General features: G+C 39.0%; 1 protein-coding gene across 1 annotated transcript; it reads right to left on the reverse strand.

Annotated features, from left to right (window-relative positions):
• Positions 1–7,053: 7,053 nt before the first annotated feature.
• Positions 7,054–16,417, reverse strand: DCTN6 (dynactin subunit 6). Its single transcript, XM_081940151.1, has 7 exons — positions 16,287–16,417; positions 14,234–14,298; positions 13,485–13,590; positions 11,018–11,106; positions 10,253–10,300; positions 8,794–8,936; positions 7,054–7,327 (listed from the first exon to the last, which is right to left on the reverse strand). Exons 1-7 carry the CDS (start codon positions 16,325–16,327, stop codon positions 7,229–7,231), a joined length of 591 nt encoding a protein of 196 aa, XP_081796277.1. The 5' UTR covers positions 16,328–16,417; the 3' UTR covers positions 7,054–7,228.
• Between the last annotated feature and the right edge of the window lie 9,583 nt (positions 16,418–26,000).

Consider the following 26,000-nt stretch of genomic DNA (forward strand, 5'->3'; position numbering starts at 1 on the left):
TAATATCAGCATATAGACAGCTGGACATAACGAGAGGCCTGGGGGAAACACCAAAGGGAATCAAAATATTTAGGCGGCCTCTGAGTTTATGTGCATGGAACACTTTTTCAAAGGTTTGAAGATGGTATGTTTGTTCCATCTTGCCAACAGCATTGTGTGTGAGAGAGAGATTTTTTCCTCTGATCCTATGGCAGTTGTTATTCACAGTGGTAAATGTCTGAAATTTGTCAAAAAGAAACAAGCAAAACAAATCAACATTCTATTGGACCAGACAGGATGTGGAATAGAAACTCAATATGAAATCTCATGGTTTCTCCCTTAGCCAATTACACATTAGGACACGTCTGAATTTAAGGGTATATATCCCGAAAAACCAGTTTATATTTTGAGGAGAGTAGAAGGGATTCTGGTGGGATCCCTTCTCTGTCAGGAGCGATTACAAGCTTAATCAGCTCTGTTAGCGATTTCCTCAGAGCAATGCTAGGCTAGAGGCATGGTAGAAATATTGCAATCCAATGGATTGATAATATTTGACTCTGTGATCAGAAAAAATGGAGGTATAGCGAGACTAAAATGCCTCTCTCCCATGTCAAATTTTATATTCGACATTGCTTTACCAAACACAGTCCTTGGGAGAAAATGTGATAGTAGACTTTACCTTGATAGTAAAATAGGATTTTATAAACTAATAAACTATGAATAACTTTCCATTACATTTTCCATTACTGCTAAATGAATCTATTGTTTATTCATTATACCATTGCACCATTAATGCAATGGTCACAGTGGGAGAAATTTAGTTTGTTAATACCACCTGATGGTATCCAAAACAGGCCTTGTACTGATCCAGTACCATAAAAGATGTTTTGTTAAAATACATACATATACCTACATACATTCATGCATTACATATCTTGACACCACCAAAAGCAAAGCAACGGGGGGGGGGGAAGTATCTGTGATGTAGTCGTAGATCCCTAAATTTGTGGCTAAAGAGGGTTGGTTGGGATGTATGTTGTTTGCTGTTAAGCACTTATTAATTGCATCTATTTCAATAAAACAGATAAAATATTATTAGTTTAATTGCAATTATTTTCCACATTTTGCTAAATTAGTAGAGAAAAAAAATCTCATTGATTCATTGCTGCTGAATAACATTCAATTTGTTATAACTGTAATGTCTATTTCACTTGTCTCCTGCTTGTGCAGAGGGTTGGATTAGAAGACTTCCAAGGACCCTTCCAACTCTGTTATTCTGTTACCCCTGTTGCCAGAAAAACTTTTCCATCTGACTCTCACCTCTATCTAAAGATGCCTACAGGATGAAGGTGAGATGGTCATTCACATATGGATTCAGAAGCATCAGAGTGGACACTGAATTTGCAAAACCTTCACAGATACGTAGGGCATATGTATGTGCGTGTGACCTGCATACCATAACTTTAGAACTAGTTACATAATTTAAAAGAAACAGAATAAATCTCAGCAGAGGGAAAAGGCCGTGACCATCCTAGCAATGTGTTTGCTCATTCTGTTATGCAGTTTTTAATTGTCAAAGGTCAACCACAAGGCTGATGCTCCCTTTTCTTCCATTCTTTGTCTTGAAAAGCAGCCTGGATAGAGATTAACTTCTCATCCCCCATCCTGTCAGCAATATCCACTTGTTGAATACATAGTCAGAGGTCAGGATGCAGGCACAAAGTCAATGAGAAAGTGAAATTGTGCCATTCTGCCTACCCAGCTTAGCTGTGCCCGCCCACTAAATACCCGTGTCCGTATTTTCCCTCTCATGCCAATTGAAAACAAGCATGTTGATTCCAGTCTGAAAAGAATATGTTACCGAACTGAGCATGAGAATTATGTGACCATTAAAAGCCTTTGACAGCTGTATGTATTCAGAAATATATCACAATGCCCAGGTAGGGGCCCTTTTCTTGACACTCTGGCAGGATCACATGGCTAGTGAAAATGTGCTATGCTTGATGAAGCTGCAATATAGCTTTCTAGGATCAGAGCAGAGCAGGGTTGGGGCAGTTTAGTTCCTTCAGGCAATTTCTATGGTTTTTGCAGTCTGGGTGACTCCCTTGCCATTCAATTTCCTGTGCTTTCCTCAGCATTGTTTAAAATATTTACCCAGTCTGTTTTAAGCCCTTGGGCCTCCCAGGGGTCTAGCTATACCAGCTCTCTTATCAGAGCAATTTTGACTCATTAGCCTTTCCTCTAATGACTTTTTACCATTGGAATGTGGGGAGGGAGATGTTACTGTGCATTCATTTGATATCTGGGAAGCCTTGTTGCAAGCTTACACATGTTCCTTAGAAATCATTACGATTAGCAGATGTGTCTATTATTGGAAAGATAAGGTGACTTGCAGGATATAGCGGCTGGCTATGGCATGTTTGAGAGCACATATGTGATTATGTGCTCGGAGAAAATGGCCAGGATCCAAACCAAAGAACCAGGCAATTTGTTCTGGGCTCTCATGAGGTTTTGAGACTCTTGCTCCATCAGCCCTATCTTGCAACACACAGGATTATGAGAGCCAGTTTGATTACTCTCAGAGTGGGAGTAAGTGGGATTTAAAGAGCCCACATTACTGGGCCTTATGGGCTAAACTGGAAGAATTGGCCAGTAGGAGTATGGACTTTGCTGAATTTCCAGGAACTGTCACCATGTCTCTAAGGCACCAGATGCAATAGACCAGAAGCATCTGAAGGGCCAATCAAAACAGTATGTAGTTACTTGCTAAAACTAGACTACTAAGGTCTATCTATCGAGTCTACCTTTCTCCTTTCAGCAGTGGCAAGACACGTGCCACTGAAATTTCACAACTAAGGTGTGAAAAAAAGGATTTCCTTGTTTGCTACTCAATGCAAGAGTAGCATTTCATACTAGTGACGCTATGCCCTTTAGTAATAATGAGCAGTAATATTACAATGGCAATGTTCACATTTCTTTTTATAGTGGTGTAGCTTCTTACTGGAGATGAGGGGACATTATTTAAATATCGTGAAAACTCTACCTTTGGGATAATTGTCTCTGTGATGCTAACCCCTTTTTGATCTCTTTGGGGTCAACAGGTCACTTGGTCAGCATGCTATTTGTTCTGGTCTTTGTTTCTGGTTAAGTGAAGCAATCCCTATTCTAAATTCCTATTTAAATATGTGGACCAAAGTAGACAGAAAGTTCCTAAAGAATTATTTACAACTCAGCCTTTTAAGCTCATGCTGATGAGCTTACATTTTCATGCTTGGACAATATCATGAGCCGAGATGTTAAAAAAAAAAAGGAACTACAAGCATACACATAGATATATGCAATTCATTCCTTTTTTAAAAAAGGAATATTGAAATAAAATGTGATTTAATCACATTCTAATAATAGCTATTGATCCCCATGACTTCGACGAATTGGTCCAACAGCAAATTCCAAAGTTTGATTATGTATTATGTAAAATAATATATATATATATATATATTTTACCCCAAACCCCACCTGGTGGTTATGGAACCTGTTCAAGTTGTTTGGGGAAGAATGTTTCATAAAACGTATTTTAAGAAATATTGTTATAGAACATGCACAACTCTCCTATGAGGCAGAGGAATAAAAACTAGCGGTAGGGCAGCCAATTCTCTTACTCAAAGAAAGTCTTTTCACCAGTGGTGGGTTGCCAAATATTTTACTACCGGTTCGGGCGTGCTCCTACGCGGGACACTTCTGCGCATGTGCAGAAACATCCGGGTGGGTGGGTGGAGCCTCCCGGCGCCGCTACTACTGGTTCAACTGATCTGGGCCAAACCGGGAGCACCCCACCTCTGGTGTTCACCATTCTCCTGAACGTACAGCCAATCCCTGGGTTAAGAATGTCCAACTTAAGGACAACCCCTAGATATGAACTATTACCCCTAGATATGAGTCTATTACTAAAAATGGTGAAAAGTGTTCTCGTTCTCTGAGCCCCTGAACTGCTGAAGCCACGTTTTTTTAAATATATAGCCCATTTTCAGCAGTTCCTGAAAGCCTAATTTTGGCTTCAGTGGCTCATCAGCTAGAGGACAGACAAAGCTGTCCACCATTTTTATTAAGTGGCAGTCTGCACAAGTTACGACTTAAGTAGAAATTTGAGTTAAGACAAAGCTAGGAATGGAATGTGTTCTTAACCCAAGAACTGTCTATAATATTAGTTTCCTTATACGCCATTGAATTATAACAGCTGTTTAATGTATAGAGAAATACTGTAGTCCTACCTGTCCTGTCTGCAAGGAAAAACCTGCAAATCTTTTTTATCTAATTCATCCACCTTATCGGTGCTGTCCCTTTTCCTACATCCCTCAATCTTGGCAATCGTAGCTATTTTTCTATCCAATAACTAATAGGCCATCACAGGCCAAAAGTATGTGAATTTCAGCTTGTTGCTGTTACTTCAATCCCCATGGTATATAGCACCATGACACTAGCTTCAAAGGAAGGCTAAAGCTACTTTTATTGTGATTGACTAAAATAACAGCATCTTGAATGCCTGATTGTGCTGCTCCTATTCCTCTTCTTGTGAGTGAATTAGAGAAGTGTCTGTCTGAGGCATTTCCAGATGTTATCTCAGAGCTCTGCACTTAAAAATTGCTTCAACCTTTTTTGTCTAAGTAATGGTTCCTACATATCTCTATCAAATTCATCTTCCCTATTCTCTGTAGCAGCCAGCATTTTCTTAGTCCAGGACTGATTGATGTATCCGTGCCACTCTTAGAAACTATTTCCAGATCCATATATTGAAAGCATTTACCTTTTTCTCTCACTCTTTTTCAGTGTTCACCTTTCAATCTGTATGTTAGCACAAAAAAAGATTTTTGTTGACACAAAAGTACCTTTATTCTTCATGAATGTCTCCAGCTTTGCCACTGCCTGCCATCTTCTCTACCTCTCCAGCGCACTGTCCATTTTATGTATTTGTGAATTAAGGAAACAAAGCAATTTACTACCTTAATTGGAACCCAACAAATGCTATTAAAAGAAAAGAACATCAGATCGCCATCAATTTTAAGAAGACACACAACTATTGAATAGGGCGAGTATCTGCACAAGTTACATTAAATGGGAAACAAAAGATTCAGTTTGGGGGAGAAAATTTGTCATAAGTATCAGAGGTTTGGAAAATAATCTAGGGTTTCACATATCTGTAACTAATGGGAGAACAAGCTACTGTATGTGCCTAAAGGTTTTGCCTAAGCAAATTTTGGCCTTTTGGGGGTGGGGACATTGTACAGATGAGGGTTATGTGAAGAAGTGTTCTTTGGAAAAGAACCATGGACTCTGGAACTTAACCTTGCAATTCCTATACTCAGCCTCTCACCTTTTGTGAGCACATAGCATACAAGTACCCAGAGCCAATTGGATCTAGTCAGGACCTCTATCTTTATTGCCAGTGAATCAAGCAGGTACTTTACCTCCCCTGTGACATACTTAAGTATTCAAAAGTACTTAACACACCAGAGGGCCTTTACTCTGGCCTTATGTCATACCCTCCCCTCAGCTGTCCTTGAAAGCTGAAACAGGAAGAGAGACAATGCCCGTGACTCTGGACAGAAGTCAGAAGCAACGAAGCATGTGTTCTCCAGTGCCTGTATTAGAGACTGTACTAGCCTCATTTCACCATTACTACACAAATACCAAGAGTATAGAGGGCAAATCTTATTACCTCTCTGCTGCTTTCATATACCAATCCTACTCCAACATGTTGTCAGGTTCTGTGCAGCAGCATTTAAAATACAACAGATGATGACTGGTGCCATAAATTTTGCTACCTAGTTCATCACATTAGTATATGCCGAATACTAATCTTTATGCCCCCCCCCCTTACATCCTCTAATGCTCCTAAACCTTATTTTTTTTGACTCATTTTTATATACTTTTAATACTTCAGCTTTTAGAAAATTTTAGACTCTTGATATACCTTTTATGCTTTTAATTGACCATCATCCAGATGCGATTTGACTAGAAGTCTTCAGATGCATTTTGCATGTTGAAAAGACTGGCGTTACGAAATGCTTCCAAGTTGTTCCCAAAAGAAAATGAATCACAGAAAGGGACTTTTAGCTTCAGAAACAGCCAGGGCAGCATTGCTACACACTGAAATATGTAAACACTGCTTACAACTCCGTTTAAAAAGCTTTTGGGGAAAGTATTGGTAAGTGCAAAAAGGCATTCGACATCTTTTGAGAAGTGCTAATCTCCTGGGTTTTCTTCCACCACTGAATATACTCTAGGAAAAATCTAGTTTGGTGGCTCCATACACTCACATGTCAAAAGGGGAACTGACAGCTTTGTTTACGCACATAGTATGTTTAGAGGAAATGCTAACTGTCCTTTTATCTTGGTTACAAATGCTTAATTTTTTTCTGTATTATTTCATGGTTTGATATGTTGTAGGGATAGTAATCATAACAAGAGACTTATGAAGACTATGATATTGTTTAAAATGATTAACAAAGTTTTATCTCTGGAGGTAATGCAAAAGTGAAGTCCCAATTATGTTTGGTGAGGCTTATTCCCAAGGGAGTGTAGGACTGCAATGTTATCCACAGGAGAGCACCGCATGTTGTATTTCTGATAGCAGAATCTTTTTTCACTGTTACGTGCACAAATGTATAAAAACAAGTCTGGATTGAAGCCACAACATGAAGCCTTCATGAAATCAACTCCAAATGAGTTACTGAGCTACATATCTTTTTGACCTTGTCTGAAGTTACATATGCAGTTTCAATTATTTAAGGAAAGCACTAAGGATATGCAATCATCTTAAATGTATCTATTGAAATTAACACGTTTTTTTTTTAAAAAAAAATCTTTTTGTTCAGTTCTCTGTTTGTTGCCTTCCAAATGAACTGGACCATTCCCATTGGAGACGGTTTCTCAGGTTTACTGGGAAAATGAGGTGACATCCAAGATAGCATCAGTATGAAAGATGAGTTTGACAGTTCCCTGACTTCATTAACAAAGAAAAAACAAGAGGCAATAGAGATAATGAAGTCCACTAAGAATATAAACTATCAAGGGGAATGTGACAATAGCGCATTTTATTTTTTATATTTTAATAAATAAAATTAAGCTGCATAATTGCATGACCAAATTTCCAGACAAAGCAAAAAAAAAAAAAGTTAGTTCTGCAAACACAAAGTCCAGAAAGCAAGTAGCACATCTCCGATATAATTTTGACCATGATTCAGGAAGGTTTTCAGCTCTTCACAGGAGTTGATGTTGCTTTCATCATCTTTTTGAGATGATGATAGTTTGGGAGGATTTTCATGAGAAAGTCCAGCTGTAATGTTTGTGGCTAAAATGAAAAGCACAATGTTAGAAAAATAGACATTAACCTAAACACATCTGCTTGAAAGAAGCAACTGGACCACAACTTCTATATATCCCCATCAGCATGGACAATGCTCACAGACTATAGAAATTGTGATCCAGAAGATTTGAGGAAGACTCAATTGCTTATTTTGCTACAGAAATGCAACATACTATATCGAGTCCCTTTCGGGAGAGGGGGCGGTCTAGAAGCATTAAATTAAATTAAATTAAATTAAAATCTAGCTCTTTGATGACTTGAAGGGAAGGCTTTAACTCAGCAGTAAAAGACACGATAGTATCTTTCATGGACAATGTCACACCGGAGATTCGGTTTTCCTAACTGGAAAACTCCTGTGAAATGTATGATTACTGTCACCAATCAGTGTTGAAATCATAAGGTTAGATCAGGGGTGTCAAACTCGAGGCCGACAGCCTGGATACATCACATGCTGGCTCCGTCCCTGCCCGGTTTAGCAAAGAAGAAAAAAGGCTCGATATGTCATGTGACGCTGCGCAAGTTTGACACCCCTAGATTAGATGGATCAAGGGACTGACTTATTTTAAAGTAATTCCTATTAAGAAAATTTGTTTCCCAATTTCTCCTTCTCTCAAATGACACATCACAAATGTCTTCCTCACAAATATAAGGCAAACATATTTTAAACCACTCTTTTTGCTTGAAGCAATGAAAGTTTCAGCAGTATTCCCAAAATTTCTTCAGTTCTCCACACCTTATGTAGTAACTGAGGAAATGCTGAAGCCCTTCTCCATTGTTTCGCACTAAGGAAGTGCGGACTGAAAAGCTAGTTAGTAGAGTCTGAATATGGACATGAGTGTCAGTTGTCATTCATCATCTGATCTTTCGCTACTCTGGCTCCTTCTTCAACCAGCTAGGAAACCAGAATCATGATTTTAAAGCAAGTTTCTGTTTTTGTATTACATGTGAATTTACAAACTATAGTGATAATAGTAGCACTATAACAAAACAAAGAAAATCACTGCAAAGCGACCACATAACCTGACTTAACCTCAGTTTGCCTGTTTATCTGAAATCATAGGTCATAAAACTCTTTTATTGAACAGGGTGTATCTTATCCTGGGAGAAATAGAGATTGATCATCCACAAAAGACATGGTTATTTGTAAAGGAAAAAGCAAGAAAGAGAGATGCACCTCTGTCCTATATCAACTGGACCTCAGACCAAACAATCTTCCCTATCTAATGTTACTTATATTGCCAAGATGTTGACTCCCCCCACCCCAAATTTGGTTAAACCTGAGGTCAAAGTAGGAAAACTTTATAAACAGGATATTAATGGGATACAAATCACAAAGTGCACATTTTTCAGGGCTCTGCTCACTGACTGGATTGGTAAACTCACACCCCACAAATCAGGCAATCTGGTGACTGAAGAACTCAAGCTGCCTTGCATGCTTGCTGCCTGCTCACCTGTGGCCTCTCAGTTTGCACTCGACGAAGACAGTCCGCTCCGTAGATGACAGTGTTCTCAGGGATGACTTCAGATGTGTTGACGTTGCAGCAGGCACCGATAATGCAGCCACTTGTCAGGATCACATTTCTACCAACGAACGCTGTAGATGTAGAGAGTAAGAAAGGTGACCTTGAAAGAGAAATGCAAGAGCCAGAGCAAAGAGGTGTGTGTACGCATGAGAGAAACATCTTTTATGTTTAAGTCTTCTCTGTATTTAGGCAATATTTTTCTAAATGGTGGGGTAAACGCATATATGCAGGCACATATTGATTGGCTACTGTGCTAAGGAAGAATGGCACAAGGAGCCCTTTTCTTTTCCTAGAACTCAGGCAGTTAGCTGATGTGTTGTTTAGTAGCAGAGAACAAAGTTTCCACATCATGATAGCAGATGATACTTAATTATGTATCTCCATCCTGAGCCAGACCAGAAATGTGATGACCCTCTGCTAGAGGCTGTGGGTCCAGAGTAAGATCAAATCCTCCTAATGAGATGGAGATGCAATTTGTCCAGAAACCATGTGCCTCACCCTCTGCACTGGTACTCCCCTCAAGGGAACAGGCCTGTCACCATAAGAATTGTTTTGGTTATGGCTGGATCTGATGTGGAAGCTGTGGGCCTTTTGGCAATTTATCAATCATCTCATTGCCAGTCTGCAAGAGAACAATTTTGCAGTGCTTGAGCATTCTTTCCCTATGTAATCCAGAGGTGGGTTTCTGCCTTTTCCCCCCAGATCAGGTGAACCAGTAGTGGCGGTGACGGGAGATTCCAACCACCTGCCTGGACGCTTCTGCACATGCATAAGCGTCGCATAAGCAAACCAGTAGTAAAATAAATTGAAACCTACCACTGAAGTAATCATATGTATTTCCTAGCAACTACTAATTAGATGATTAAGGGGCTTCCAGAAAGCATGCATGCCTTCATTTCAGTAGTGAGATAGGCAACAAATTAAATAAATTTATTTATTCAATTTATTTGTTCTGGGAAATGTGCCAGGATGGTCTTTGTTAAATGGGCTGCCTGGCATCATTTTACAGTATACCCAGTTTGGGTCTCCCAATATATTGCCAGTGTACAGCAGATAGCTTTTCTGTATCTTTCTTCTGCTGCACTATTCCACAATTACCTATTGCCCACCTTCAAAGTAAAGTGCACTGTGGGGGCTATTCTTATAGGCCTGCAAATGATAATGAGGGCCTTATTTTTTTGAAAGACTTTGAAGATTGGCTGTATTCAACCACTGAGACAAGAATAAAAGTTTTTACTGATACTGCTGTATATAATAATTATAATATTGTTTCTACTCTTTTGTAATTATGTTTAAATTTCACATAGCTGAAAAACTAAAGTAATAAAAAGGGTAGCTATTTTCTTATTTATTCTGAAGTTGTACAAAATAATAATCACATACTTACCCTTTGACTCAATTACATTGTTATCTCCTATTTTCATTGCTTGAGAATCTGCAAGCCATGGTTAAGAATATTTTTCTGCATGTTTCTCATATCCTCAGTTCTTCCTAATACAGCAGGAGATCTTTTGCAGCTCCACTGCTTTCAGGAAAGATCCTGGGAGACCATTATCCTAACTTTATAACTTTGGATACAGAAGAATAATAGAAAAACAGAGTTGGAAGGACCTTGGAGGTCTTCTAATCCAATCCCCTGCACAAGCAGGAGACCCTTATCATTCCAGACAAGTGGATTAGATCACACGCAATAAAATTCAAAAGCAATTATAGTAAACTAGTGAAACCTCTCTCCTTAGCAAAAGATTCTAATAAATATCATAATATGCTACTTAAAAAAAGCTGAAATAACATCCCCTACTTTTTACATTTGGCCAAAAGCTACCATGAACCTTAGACAATATAGTTAAAAGGCATCTTATGCTATGACATTGCAGTTGCAACAAACTGAACTTTATTCAGAAGCAATGAATCAATTATATTTTTTCTCTACTAAATTAGCAAAGTGTGAAAAAATAATAGTAATTAAACTACTAATATTTTATCTGTTTTACTGGAACTACTAGATACAATTAATAAGTGTTTAACAGCAAACATCCCAACCAATCCTCTTTAGCCACAAATTAGGGATCTGAGACTACATAATAGATACTTACTGTCTGATGCAAACATGTATCTTTCTAATCTTTTAATTTATTCTTCAAAAGGATACAACAGCCAACTTCAAACACATTATTAGTGCCTATGACCATCGATTTGGTTCCTACTTCCTCTGTATTAGGAATTATGTTTTCAGGATAGCTGTAGAGATGGAAAAGGTATTTTAACATTTCTGTGTTGAAAAACAGGCATGTCATGCCCTTAAAACCAATAATTTTATCTTTAAACTTTGATACTAACTTGAATCTTTTTATTAAGGTGCTATTCTACATCAAACAGCCTCACCAATTGTCAATCAAGTTTCTTCTGGAATACAGAGATAATTTTGTAAGAATGTTTTGGCAAAATAATCATAATAATATAAAGATTCAAAGATATGCTATGGAAAACTGAACTAATAATAGGTTTATAGGAAAATTTAAATCTGAAATACAACAAAACCTCAAAGGAGAGAGTACAAGTACATCTATGCATTAATATTCACTATATTAATTAGGAAAGCTTCAAATGATTATCTTATAGGTTCAAATATGTTTTTCCTTTTGCAACTCATGATGACAATACTAAAAAATGGCTGGTTATCAAATGAATAGAAAAAGCATATTAAATTTTCAGCGATCAATTTCTGCATTACAAATTCACTGAATTCATATTTATTATACTTAGCATTTACAATTTCACTGAATTGGTATTTATTACAATTAATATTTCCCAATTTCTCTGTTACGATTACATGCCTGAACATATACTGAACATACAAATACAACATTTACACTGAAGGTAGTATGAAAATATTTCAATGGCTGCATGATGCTAATTTCTACCTGTGAATACAATCAATATATGATGCCCTAGGACAGTGGTGGGCAACCTTTTTTTTCAACTGAGCCAAATCTCGCCAAAACCACGATTGAAATTTACTTTGAGAGCCACATTTTTAAAACCGAAAATACATAGGATGGTACACTTGTTTTTAGTTTCAATAAGTTTTTATTGAGAATATTCTGCATGCAAGTATCCACATAGGTCGGGAGGATACAAATAACACAACTAATAAAACAAAAACTTTAGAACGATATTATTTATCGATAACGTTAAATTCTGTTAAATTTGCCTTACAATGTAGAGAAAATTACATCCTGACATTGACTGACAAAGTCACAACCACTAATGTCAACATTGGCCTTGCATTTCCTTGGATAGTTTGAGTAAGTCAGGTTTGTATGTTGTTGTTTTTAATTTCATCTCTCTCTCCCACTTTCTTTCTTTTTTTCTTTTTCTTTCTCTCTCTCTCTCTGGCTCTTTGTCTCTCTCTCCCTCCCTCCCCCATCTCTGTCACTCTGTGTGTGTGTCTGTCTGTCTGTCTCTCACTCACTCTGTGTGTGTGTGTGTCTGTCTCTGTCTCTCCCTCTGTCTCTCTCCCCTCCCTTCCTCTCTCTGTCACTCTGTGTATGTGGGTGTGTCTGTCTCTCACTCATTCACTTAATCACTCACTCTGTGTGTGTCTCTCTGTTCATCTATCTTTCTCTCCCTCCCTCCCCCTCTCTGTCTCTCTCTCTCTCTCTCTCTCTCTGTGTGTCTGTCTGTCAGTCTCTCTCTGATTCCCTCCCTCACTCCCTCTCTCTGTTCCTCTCTCTGTCTGTCTTTCTCACTCACTCACACACACACACACACACTGTGGTCACCTTGTTGCGTGTTCCAATCACATTTGAAACACTCAACAACTGGCCTGCATTTATGGTATTTTGCAGCGTTCTGCAGTCATAGGACCAAAATTGGTTGTCACTTGCCTGGGCTTTTGCAGAAGCTTCCCTCCGAAGCCCGAGAGGAGGGAGGGGAGCGGGCACCCGGCACACAGAAGAGCCGCATTAAAGGGTGTAAAGAGCCGCATGTGGCTCCCGAGCCGCGGGTTGCCCACCACTGCCCTAGGAACAGGTTATTAGTTCCAACAGAGATGGCATGTTCCTGATCCCTTCTATCAAGCAATGCCATCTGTTGGGACTAAGGCAGTATACTTTCTATGTTGCAGTGCCAACCCTGTGGAAAAGACTGCCTCTCAAGATTCAGACAGCCCCATCCCAACTGAAGTTTCAAAAGTTTCTTAAGACTTGGCAATACGTGAGCATTTGGCCAAAGTATTGAGTATGCCCAAGGAAATGTGGTGTTATACTGATTCGTATCTTTATTGCCAATTTATTCTACTTTTGGTTTGGTTTGGTTTATTTGGATTTATATGCCGCCCTTCTCCAAAAGGACTCAGGGCGGCGTACAACATTAAAAAACACACATCTCAAAAGTTAAAAAAAGATTAAATCCATTTCCAAAAAAAAAAAACCATTTTTTTTTTTAAAAACAATACATTTAAAATAAGTTAAAATTAAAATTAACAGGCCAGGCCTGTTTAATATTTTTATGACTGTTTTTGTTTGTATACTGCCCAGAATTGCTATAGGTTGAGTGGCCATGCATGTGGAATGAATGAATAAATATATTAAGAAAGTTGATTAAATTATACTAACCCATTAATTATAATTGCCTGTTCTTCTATGAGATTACCTTCCCCAATCACAATTGGTCCAGCTTCTGCAATGATTCGGGCTTTGGGGTGCACCACTGTTCTAGGTCCTGTAAAAAATACTTATTGCTATAATCTTATGTATCATTAAAATATTTCAAGGAAATGTATTATTCTGAGCACACATTTATCTGAAAATACCAATTTGCTTCACTCGATTTGTTGTCAGCCATCTCCGTGCATTTTAAATGTGTGTAATATTTACACATTAAAAGAAGAAACACAATCAATATCATTTGTTGCAACTTAACTTCATCGACATTTTTAGTCCTACATTTGAACAAAAATGCTTTTTTAAATTTTAGATAGTGATCTCCATTTGTTGAAAGGCAAACACGAATGATAAACAAGGTTTAAAACCAGGATTATGGCAGCAGCATTAAGCAAAGATGGGGAAAAGTGCAAATACCAGCATCATCTTTCACTAAAATAACAAGGGATCATCCACATTCTTGAACAATTGACTGAACTATTAGAGCACCACTAGCTATTTACATACCTAAAATCAGTACTAACTCTTTAACTTTCTAAGCTTTGCTGGTTTTAACTTTGGTTGTGGGTTACCATACTATATAAACATAGATTATTTGTTAATAATTCAACAGTATTGTGATAACTAAGTTAACTGAATAATCAAGTTAAGTGTGTTGGGCTAACCCAACTGTATTGTTCTATAAAATTATTTTCTCTTACCAATAGTCACATCTCCTTTGATTTCGCTCTCCACACAAACAACAGCTCCAGGTGCAATCTTCACACTAGAAAAGACATAGACAGAAACAGTAGCAGTGATTGGCATTTTTCTCATGCATTTGCTCATCTCTGTCAGATTGTCCCGGATCCTTGGAAATGCATTTTAAAAAGGATAGAGAGAAAGCTCTCTATCTATCTGATTGTACCTGGAAAAAAAAGTGTACAAAACAAAAGCGATGAGAAGACTGATTCTTGAGCCGCAGTAGTGCTCAGTAAAAGTTTAAAAATCCCCAAATGAAGGAATTATGCAATCCTCTGTGATTCTGTATCACAGCTATTAACCAATAACTGCCTGCAATGACAGTTAAAGTTTAATTAGACAATTGAGGGTAGGGAGCTGTTTTGTCAGTAATAAAACATTTGTCAGTGCAGCCTCCATCAGTAACCAAGAAAGAAACCACTCAAGTCCATTTTTCAGAATTAAGAGTACTTTTACTGGTTATGAGTAGATAGCAGCTAGCAAAGCAAGATCTGAGGCAAAAGTGCGCGCAATCACAGATATCAAGATGTGACCCAGCTCCCTCCCCCTAGTGATCCCAACCCCCAGTCCAATCCCTACACCCACAGGTGTCATGTGGGCTGCACTTTCAAAACCCATCATCAGGATGGTATGCCAGACGGTTGGCCTTGGCGGCAATTTCATATCTGCAGCATGCGCAGTAGATGGTGAGAAAACGACTCCCTTCTTCATTCACTCCTGTGCTCAAGCTTCCCCTCCCAAATACCATTTATCTCCCCCCTCCCCATTTCAATGGCAGCCGAAAGCGAGCAGCAAAGCAGAGGCTGACAACATTGTTATGTCACTATTGAGAAAGCACAATATTGCCTTAACTGAAGTTCTAGTCAAAACTGGACCAGAGAGCTAGGAAGACATGTAGATATATTGTGATTGACAATACAACTCCTAGTCTCACATTATCAAAGTGTTGTCAGTTACTAAATCAATGGGAAACTTTAGCTCACCTCCACAGCCTCCACCTGCCACCTGTAGTATTAACACTCAAGCCTAATAGTCGTTTTAAGAATTTCTAAGCTGATGAATGCAATGCACTTAAATTTTTTAGGAAAAATGTTGAACAATATTAAGTAGTAGGAAAACAACAATAACACATTTTCACAGTCAAGTTTTTTGGATTCTCATTCATCATTTTCCACAAAAACTATTTAGGCATATCCACAAGATGGCTCGGCTTCTTCTAATACAGCGGTTCTTAATCTGTGGGTCGGGACCCCTTTGAGGGTCGAACGACCCTTTCACAGGGGTCGCCTAAGACCATCGGAAAATTGCAAAATTACAGTTATGAAGTAGCAATGAAAATAATTTCACGGTTGGGGGTCACCACAACATGAGGAACTGTAGTAAAAGGTCTCGGCAATGGGAAGGTTGAGAACCACTGTTCTAATAGAAAGGACTTCAGTGAAATGATAACAATATAAATCAATGCAAGGCCTCATTCAAGATATTCAGCAAACTGTGGAAACCTTCCAGAAATCATCAATGCTCCTGTACACAGTGACATTCGAAATTGAAAAATTGAAAACTACGGAACGGACAGCTGGTCTTCCCCTTTTGATGTAATAGGTGAGGCTTTCTCGAGTGGCATCGGGAGTAGCAATTTCCCCCTTTCCGTCCTCAAAACCGCCCTCTGCGACTGGACCTGAATTCCTTGCGGGCTTGTTGAAAACGGACATTTACCGGCAGGTCCGACCTCCTGTTACCCTTTGAGAGGCTGCCCTTATGGCAGCAGTTTAGCAGCAGCAGCAGCAGCAGGATGGACCGTGGTTGTTACTAAGCTGCTGCTGCTGCAGCAGCAGCTTAGTAACAACCACGGTCCATTGCAAAGAACCGGGCGTCCTTTTTTGTATCCTCACAGACAACGCAGCCTTGAAAAAACGGACCCAAGGAGCACCTAAACAAAACAACACCTATGGGAGGGGGTAGGATCCAGAGAGTAATCGCGCCCAGAGGCTTGGCCGCCCAGCCCTCCCTTACCTCTTGTGCACCTTCTCCGCCATCTTTGCTCTCTCACCCATCCATCGCTCGACCTGCGGCGAGGCTCCCTTGCAGATGTGGCGGCATTAGCGGATCGAGGCGGCACGGCTGGCAATCAACTCGTCAGCCTTGCAGTCGGCCACCCCGAGCAGCAGGTGGCGCTGGTGCGCGCGCTTCCTCGCTCGCTTTGCAAGCCGCGGAAGGAGCGGGCGATTGAGAACGGTAAAAAAAAAAGCACGAAATGCGATTGCAATTACAATGAAAAGGGAACCGACGCATAATAGCAATAGCACTTTGACTTATATACCGCTTCACAGTGCTTTACAGCCCCCTCTCTAAGCTTAAGCGATTGTGCTATATGTTTATATATAATTGTATAAATGTATAACTATGTAATATCATATGTGTGTTATATGATTGCTGTTGAAATAAGGAATAGTTCAATGCTTTGGTGGCTGTCTTCCTCCTCTACATTTTCTTTCTCTCAGTGTATGTCTTTGTTTTTACGGTTAGTAAAAGAAGACAAACATTGGTCCTACTTTCATACAGTCCCTACAGTTAGATACGCAGCCTTATGCTTTTTCCACTACTCCAAAGCAGAGGGGAAGTTGTAATTGTCTCTGCAGACATGAAAAATTCTAACGTTAAAAATCTAGCTTTAATGAAAACTAATTGTGATTCATTGTCCTCTTACTCTCATGCAGAGGGCATGCCTCTTCCTTTCTTCTTTTTAAATAAAAGCTGCTGGTGCTTATAGCTTTGTGAGTGGTACCAGCTGATTTGAATATTGCAAAGTAGCCCAATTGGATTTCTCCCCAAGGCAGAATTTACAGGAAACAGATGCTTCCTGTATCCCATTGGCTTAGCAGGGAAGCACCCAAAACTTTTTTTCCCAAAGGAAGGGATTAAATTGGCAGTCAGGATACCCTTTTGAGGAAGGAATTTTTAATATTTTGTTTAACACTTGAGATGTAAGTGATACATTTAGATTGGTTGTATCTTTCTGTTTCCATCCCCCCCCCCCCCATTTTAAATTATTATTATGTATTTCTTTTTAAAATATTTGTTAAATAGTTTGGGGGCGTTGAATTTTTTTGTAATTAATTAGTATTTTTATATGGTTTTGTCCTTTAAAAATTTATAACACAATAAAGTGAAAGTTAATTTTAAAAAAGAATATGCTCCTATATTTTTGTTATGACGTTTGTTAAGGGAATCTTTTGAAAATTGTTTTTGCTTTGTTTTGTGCATTGTGACTGCCTGGATGAATTCTTGCAGTTTTGTCAGCAAGATCTCAGAAGTCATTTGCCATTGCTTCCTTCCTAGGGCTGAGAAAGAGGAGCTGGCCTCCCGTCACCCACCTGGCTTTACTCACAGTCTTCCAGCTTCTAGTCTAATGCCTTAACAACTACCAGTATATTAATGTGGCTGTCTACAAAATTTGGAAGGGTGCAAATAGTAAGGCAATTTCTACAGAAATTGTGAACATTATAGACATATTATTAATCAGAAAACTGCCAAATTGCCTGAGCATAGATGCAACTGTTTGCTAAGCTTATTATTTGATATGATTAAAAGCAGACCCTTCTCCCTTTTGGATAGAATTAGAGGACATTTTAAAGGAAGTAAGCATACTGTCATCCAAATTACAGTGGTTGATGAGCTTGCCACATTGTTAAACACATAACCATTTATTCATTTCCATCTTGACTAGAGAAGGAAACATGAAAGTAGTTATACTTTCCTATCAAACTTTATGCCTGTCTTTGTACAGTTTTCCAGAGAATCACATTGCTGAAAATATGGTAACTTGACTGCAAAGCTATGGACTGTCATTAGTTGGCAGCAAAGAATTAGAATTGTCTGCATCTTGTTTTTGCCATTTATTGGTTGGGTTTTTTTCCCTTCAGCTCAGATATGTTACTTCTAGAAATTGCTTACACTATTTGTCATGGTCCTGATTCAGTACAGATTACTTCAGAGTGATTCTGTTTCTCTAAATGGCTTGAATTGGTTTGAATTGTAATGTTTGTGTGTTTTACATTTGTGTATACACTATGCCTGTGATGAAATGATAGGTTGTTGCTTTATTGGAAATTATTTATTTCACTGGGTTTATATAGCCCCCCCCCTCACTTACATGAGTATGGGTGGCTCACAAGTTAAAACAACAAAGACAAATTTGTTTAAATGAATCAAAACAATTAACAAATGCAAATAAAGGTTTTACTGACTTAAGAGGTTGGAGTGAGAGAAAGATAAGATACTGCTAAGAAAAGAACCATTAAAAAAAGTTATCCTAATTAAACAGAACAAGCAACAAATATCTAAGTTTAACATTTTGGTGATCGATTTTATTCCATATTTATTTATTTCCACAAGCACCAGCCTCAAACACAGAAGAAAGTATGTTATTTCTCATCAAATAAAGCAGACTTTTCTAGACTGAACAGAATATGGCTGTTGAACTTTGGATGGGATGAAACAATCCAAAATTGAACCTAAGTGGCATCCCTTTGAGTTACGTGTTTAACATCACAACATGTATAGAAAAGAGTTGAGTCTTGTGATGCAATAGTATAATGTTGACATTAGTGTGCCCTTCACAGTTCTTCCCTTCCTGGAAGTAACATTGCTAGCTCTGATGTTTCTCTAGGGATCACATTTTCCCTAAAGGAGCAGGTCTATAAATTAAGTGTCCTCCTGGACTGATAGCTTCCAGTCTCCAAACTCTACAGGTAACGAGGAAGGATACTACACATGTGGTATCAAAAGCCTACTGGAATCAAAAGAGTGTGTATGTATGTTACCCCCCAAAGCTTCATCATTCTAAACAGTTCATCCAAAGGGAATTAACAAACATGTCAGAAGGACAATCTCTTCCCCTTTACTGTCAATCCCCAGCTACTATCAAACACGTCATGTTTGACTATGAATATTTAGTGTCACACCTAACAATAATTAATACACCTTGAAAACTCATGATTAGCACCATTATGCAGGTAAGAATTGGCTTTATCCCCTATGTTCTAACACTGTGATGGCGAACCTATGGCACGAGGGCCAGAAGTGGCACACAGAGCCTTCTCTGTGGGCACATGTGCCGTTGCCAGTTGCCCTCCCTGGTTCTGTCACGCATGCACGCGATGGGCAGCTACTCTTTCGGGCTCCAGTGTGCCCACTGGCCAGCTGGTCTTCGTGCAGGAACACGGAAGGGAGCTGGCTGGTGTGCATGCATGCGATGGAACCCGGAAGAGCAGCTGGCTGCCACACACATGCGCAATGGCCAGCTGCTCCCTTCTGGGTTCTGGTGCTCTGGTGTGTGTGCATGCACATGCGCGCTCTCCAGTTTTGGCACGGTTAGCCATCACTGTTCTAACAGCATACCTAAAAACAAGACAAACAGCAAATTGCACTTTATTTTACAAATCACTAGGTGGCAGCACAGTCCAAGGCTGTCCAAGGCTTATTCTAAAACATTTTAAGGTTCTTCTTGTCGGAAGTCCAAGCCTGCAAATAAAAAAAGAATGATAATGCTCTAATTCACTGCTGATTAAGGCCAGATCATAAGCAAGTTTTCTTCTACCTCTACAACAATTGAAACATGATTTTACAATCTTCCTTTAGCTTTCTTTCTTTTTTCTTTCCATTACAGACCTGCAGAGTTTGAAAATGCAATGATTGGTTGCAAAGGTATTCTTTCATCAGTGTTGCAACTGTGAAAGTCAGTCACAAAAGGAGGACTGCTATTATTGTTAGCTGCCCAGAGTCATGAATTTGCAATAGGTAGCCATGTAAATGAAATAACAAAGAAAAACAATTGTGCATTTGAATTAATTTATTGAGTTATTAACTTATGACATTACGGTAGTTCAACATTCAATAGGCAACAAGCTAATGATGTGTGAATTATAAAAGGCTGAGAATCATCCACTTTTGGACAGGAATCCAGAGATGAAAAGTTTGTAAGTGATAAGTTCTGCAGGGGAGGTACAAATTTAATTCTCATAGAAGTACAGGTAGCTCTCGACTTACAGCAGTTCATTTAGTGACTGTTAAAGTTACAACAGCACTGAAAAAAGTGGTTTAAGACAGTTTTTCACCGTTACAACATTTGCAGCATCCCCATGATCATGTGATCAAAATTTAGATGCTTGGCAACTAGTTCATACTTACGATTGTTGCTGTGTGTCCAAGGTCATGTGAATATCTTTTGCAACTTTCTGACAAAACAAAGTCAATGGGGAAGCTACATTCATTTAACAAGCAGATTACTAACTTACCAACTGCAGTGATTCACTTAACAACTATTTTAAGAAAGGTCGTAAAATAAGGCAAAACTCAATAAATGTCTCACTTAACGACAGAAATTCTGGGCTCAATTGTATACAGGACTACTGGTATTCCCTGGCCCAGGCATGCATTCAGAGGGGACTGCAAATATGTTTTACTGGCAGAGATTTTTTACTACTCTCTTCCCTTTTCTTTGATACATTTAATTTTTAGGTGCATATCTAAAAATGGAGTGTGGCTAAAATAAATGTGTTCATTGCAAACATACATGAAGCTGAACTGAAGTTGGTGACCAGTCTGAATTTGTAACTGTTCATAGAGTGTAACAGTTATACATTGCCTTTCTTAAACTATAATGGAATAAAGAAAACTGAAGATGTGATTTTGCCAGCGGGACTGGGGACCCCAGGTTGATACAGAGCTGTTGTGTGATTGCTGCTCTTGGGGAGGTAGGGTGGCTTCTTACATTATGATATTTTAATGCTGCAAGTCACCTGTGTGGGTTGAGCAGCCGTATACTGTATATTAGATGATAGACAGATAACTGATGATAGATAGATAGATAGATAGATAGATAGATAGATAGATAGATAGATAGATAGATAGATAGATAGATAGATAGATAGATAATTGCGATTCAGCCAATTTGCACCACTTCGGGAGAACTGGTTGTTAACTTTTTGAGTAGTTTGGTGAACTGATTGTTGGAAGAAATCACTGAATGGATGGATGGATAGATAGATTGGTAGATAGATAGACCGACTCCACAAACTATTGATCGAAATTCCCAAGCAGAGGCAATTTCTCTATCCTATATATCCCCATAACGGAATATGTAACAAGAAGCAAGCTGCTCAGATGTGCTCCAAATAACAACATTGTGACATAAACTACTTGGCATGATTTGGATCAAACAAGCACCAATATCAAGGAAGGATATTTTTGTACTCCAGTTCCATCTATTTCTGTTCTCTTTTGCCTTGGAGAAGGCCATGGGTCATCTTGTTATGCAAGTGTTTGATCTTTGCCCGAGTATCTAAGCAAACACAATGCTTGCTTGTTGGATCTCATACAAATATTTTCTTCAGGAACAATATCCTCTTCTCCTTATGACCCCAAGTCCGATACTGCCGAGAGAATTCCTAAGAAAATATTTTTGCACATCATTTCTCTCCATTTACTGCTGAAGCACAACATCAAAATCTTTCAGCGAGATATTTTTATTATGGTTTCTGGCACAATAATCCTGCAGATCTTGATTTTAGAGTATAGAACAAATGTTAGAAGTTTAAGAATTAACATTCATAGGACAAGAATGTAAAGAAGGGACATTCAAGGGGGTTGCAGTTTCAAAGTACATTGCTCTAAATGCCTTGGTTATTCTAAGTAAATTAAATATTTCAAGTACATTCATTAATTTAATAGTACCAATAATTTTAACTGTAAGCCATCCAGAGTTTTGGAAACTGACTTTTCCTCCTTGTTTTAGATATGCATAGGATGTTTACATTTTTGTAGTTGGCTGGGTTTATGTTTTTGTAAAGTTGAATTTTACTCCTGTTAAAAGTGTGAAAACCACCCAGAGTCGAGTGGAATATGAATTTGTTAAAATAAATAAAATAAGAAAGGTGTAGCCAGGAGATTTCAACACAGGTGTGTTCCTTATTCTAAGATCTGATGGTGTGCACTGTCGACAGTTAAGAGGAGTTGTGGCATCTTGGTAGATATCAGTTTCTGAGTATTGGCGGCAGTAGCTAATGGGAAAAAAGAGGTTATAACAGACTCTGTTCAAAAATAGCAATAGCACTTAGACTTATATACTGCTTCATAGTGCTTTACAGCCCTCTCTAAGCGGTTTACAGAGTCAGCATATTGCCCCCAACAATCTGGGTCCTCATTTTACCCACCTCAAAAGGATGGAAGGCTCTAAATCAACCTTGAGCCTGGTGGGATTTGAACTGCCAAGTTGCAGGCAGTCGGCAGGCAGCAGAAGTGGCCTGCAGTACTGCACTCTAACCACTGTACCACTGAGGCTCATAAATAAAAACCAAAGGACTGGTTCTGCAAAATTTAGGGAAAATACTTAATTCTCTGGCCAATGTTGACAACCACTGACCAGGAGCTGTGTCAAGTGGGACTGAAACAGTCTTTCCTTGATTGGCTTTTTATATCCACCCAGACAGACCTCCTTAAAAATAAATGCACCACTCTCTTGGTGCTTCTCCTGTGTTTTTAAGAACATCTGGATGTGAAGATTTTTTTCTTTCTTCTCTCCTTGTTTCCCAGTATCATGGAAAACTAATAAACGATAAAAGGTAAAGACAATACAGTTAGTCTTTGACTTATAACCATCTGTTTACAACTCTGTGGTAATATGATCTAAATTCAGGTACTTGGCAACTGGCATGTACAGTATTTACAATGGTTGCAGCATCCTCGGATCATGTCATGTGATTACCATTTGAGATCCTCCAGGCCAGCTTCTGACCAGAAAAATCAGTGGGCGAAGCCAGATTCATTTAACAACTGTGTGATTCACTTAACAACTGCAATGATGCATTACCAACCGTGGCAAAAAAAGTTTGTGAAATCAGGTGCAAAGCACTTAAGAAACACCTGGCTTAGCAACAGAAAGACAGAAAAAACAGAGAGAACAGAACTTGACAACAGAAAAACAAGAGGGCCAATTTGCTCTAGTAGTTAACGTGACAGGCTAGAAAGTGGGAAATCGTGAGTTCTAGTCCCACCTTAGCCATAAAATCCAGCTGAGTGACTTTGGGCCAATCACCCTCTCTCAACCCAACGCACCTCATAGGATTGTTGGTGGAGGAAAAATAGGAGGAAGGTGGGGTGGGTGTGTTTGCCACCTTGAGTTATTTGTAAAAATAATACATACAAATAAAGAAAATTAATCCCATTTGTGGTTGTTAACTGAGGATTACCTATAAATACTTTGCAGATATAAAAATATCCATTCTTGAAAACTAAGTGTCAGATGAAAAAGCTCATTGGTTTAGGTATGGATTTCACCCTCTATGGCAGGGGTGTCCAAACTTGGGAACTTTAAGACTTGTGGACTTCAACTCCCAGAATTCCCCAGCCAGCACTGGCTGGGGAATTCTGGGAGTTGAAGTCCACAAGTCTTAAAGTTCCCAAGTTTGGACACCCCTGCTCTATGGTCACAAACAATGTGTTGTTTCTGTCCTTTCTAATATTACTTCTGCACCATTTAAAGATAATGAACAGGACAAGAAAGAAAATTATTATTTGGGGTTTTGTCATTGACAGGATATCTTAGTCTGATTCTCAATGTTATCCTTATTACAACTTTTTATTCATTAAAATAAATGTAGAAAACAGACAATGTGCTATAAGACAGGATTAGTTTTAAACATGACTGGGGTCAACAAGACGTACCATCAAGGTCCTGTTTGGTGCCACTTGGTCTCTCTAATTTTGGCCCCAGAGAGAAAATGTATGGAATATGAGTTTCAATCGTCTCTTTTATAACCTTTACAACATGGCTTTTCTTTTCAAACCCATCCAGTATTGAATTATATGAGATCAGTAAAGGAAAATGGGAAGATATCCAAACCAATCATAGTATGACTAAGAAACCAGATGCTGCTGTTCTTTACATTACAAAGCTGGTGATATAAATCTTACATTGTTCCTTACTGCCCTCTGTAAACAATATGGCTGCTGCTGGGGCTCCAACACTTCCTCAAAGATCTCGGGGCGGATACTGTAGAGATGTTATGTATCAGATCATAGGCATTCACTCTAGAAACACAGCAAGACTGTACTATTCACATAGCTCAGATGCTATGTGGATACTACATTGCACAACAAATACCTGCGTTTTCTATTACACAGAATAGTCTCAATAACTGCAAAATCTCTCTTATAAATTCCACTTCCTGTGCATAATGCACACGAGAAGTCTGCTAGAACTGTTCAGCTTTTCAGAGAGTGTTTCACTCATTCTATATACCTGGGGACAGCAAAATTTGGTGACCAGAGCAGGAGTGGCGGTTACTGCTGGTTCGCTCAGGGACACATTTTGTACGCACACGCGCAGTAGTATAGAAAATAAGATGGCGGCGCCTATTGTGCCGCTGATAGAACCGGTTTGGGTACGTGGGTGGCCGAGTTACTACCAAGTTGCCCAAACAGATCTGGACCAGTAGGAACCCACCTCTGGACCAGAGATTGTATGTATCCCTGGATGATGGCAGTGACCACAATTTGTGTTCCATGACATGAAATGGATGGATCTTCATTATGCATATGGACAAAAAAAGAGAGGTAATTTATAGAGAAGTTTATTATCCTTTGGATTCTGGAGAATACATCACAATTTATATGGGAAACTGTGCCATGCATCATAAGCATTTGTAGCTAGAAATTGATGTGGAGGCCATAGGGTTTTTGAAACATGGGCTTGGGCAGTTATATGCAGCTCTAGTCCATCTCTGCCTTATACTTTGAAACTTATAGGATCCCGATTCAAGAAATGTAGAAATAGATTATCTATATATAAACCCAAAATTGCTAAGCAAGCCCAACATAATCACATGTGGTTTCAAATGAGGCAGAAATGAAGGAGTTGGTTCAAAGGAATCTGGGGAATCAGGCAGATTAGTTTTCTTCTGCCCTTGCAATGATTACCGTGTTTAGAGTCGCAGTAAAAGAAAGTCAGTCAGCTGGGGAAATGTTGCCATGCCAAGAGATTATTTTCATGTTCGACAAAAAGACAGGAAGAGAATCTTGTTTAACAAGAAGAGAACAATCCCAAAGAAATACACACAGAGTACAGTAATTAAGCCTATAAAACCAGACCTGTGGGGAAAGGTATTGTGTTGCCAGAATGCTCCTCTGCTTGCGGATATGGGGATCGGAGGCACCATTTTACAACAGTTCCACTCCTGTCTAAACAGGACTAATCATGGTGTCAGGAGATTGTCCCCCCACCCCTAGAATTCCATTATAGTGTCACCTTGCCTTGGGATCATTGTATTTCAGTGTACACGGGCTGCTTTTGAGCAAGAGCCCGAAATGCTGCTGAATATGGTTCAGAAGCTTGCCCCAAAGAGATTCAACTTTCCATTTTTCTTTCCTCTGAAAGATCCCATCATTCCCTGCCCTGTATTCTCTAAGCCAGTTTCTCTCAACCCTAACAACTTAAAAACCTATGGACTTCAACTCCCAGAATTCCCCAGCCAGCATCAGCTTGAGAAATACTGCGCTAAGCACATCTCAACCCAAAGAGGCCAAGATAGAATTGGAACAAGACCGAAAGGACTGGGTTTCAGTGGTTTAGCGAAATGCAATTTCAAGGCAGCATTGTTGGGAGGGGCTGCACAGTTCTCCCTGGTTTTTTTTTCTTTAACCCACAAAAAATAAAACAAAAGGCCAATG

This window comes from Natrix helvetica (genome assembly GCF_964273705.1).
Source record: "Natrix helvetica genome assembly, chromosome: 2".
Lineage (NCBI taxonomy): Eukaryota > Metazoa > Chordata > Lepidosauria > Squamata > Natricidae > Natrix > Natrix helvetica.

Coding starts and splice junctions, on each gene's coding strand:
- DCTN6 (XM_081940151.1), bottom strand. CDS start 16,327: ATGGGTGAGAGAGCAAAGATGGCGGAGAAGGTGCACAAGAG. Junction 13,591..14,233: donor CAAAGGAGATGTGACTATTG/GTAAGAGAAAAT, acceptor TATTTTTTACAG/GACCTAGAACAGTGGTGCAC. Junction 11,107..13,484: donor CAGGCAATTATAATTAATGG/GTTAGTATAATT, acceptor CCATCTCTACAG/CTATCCTGAAAACATAATTC.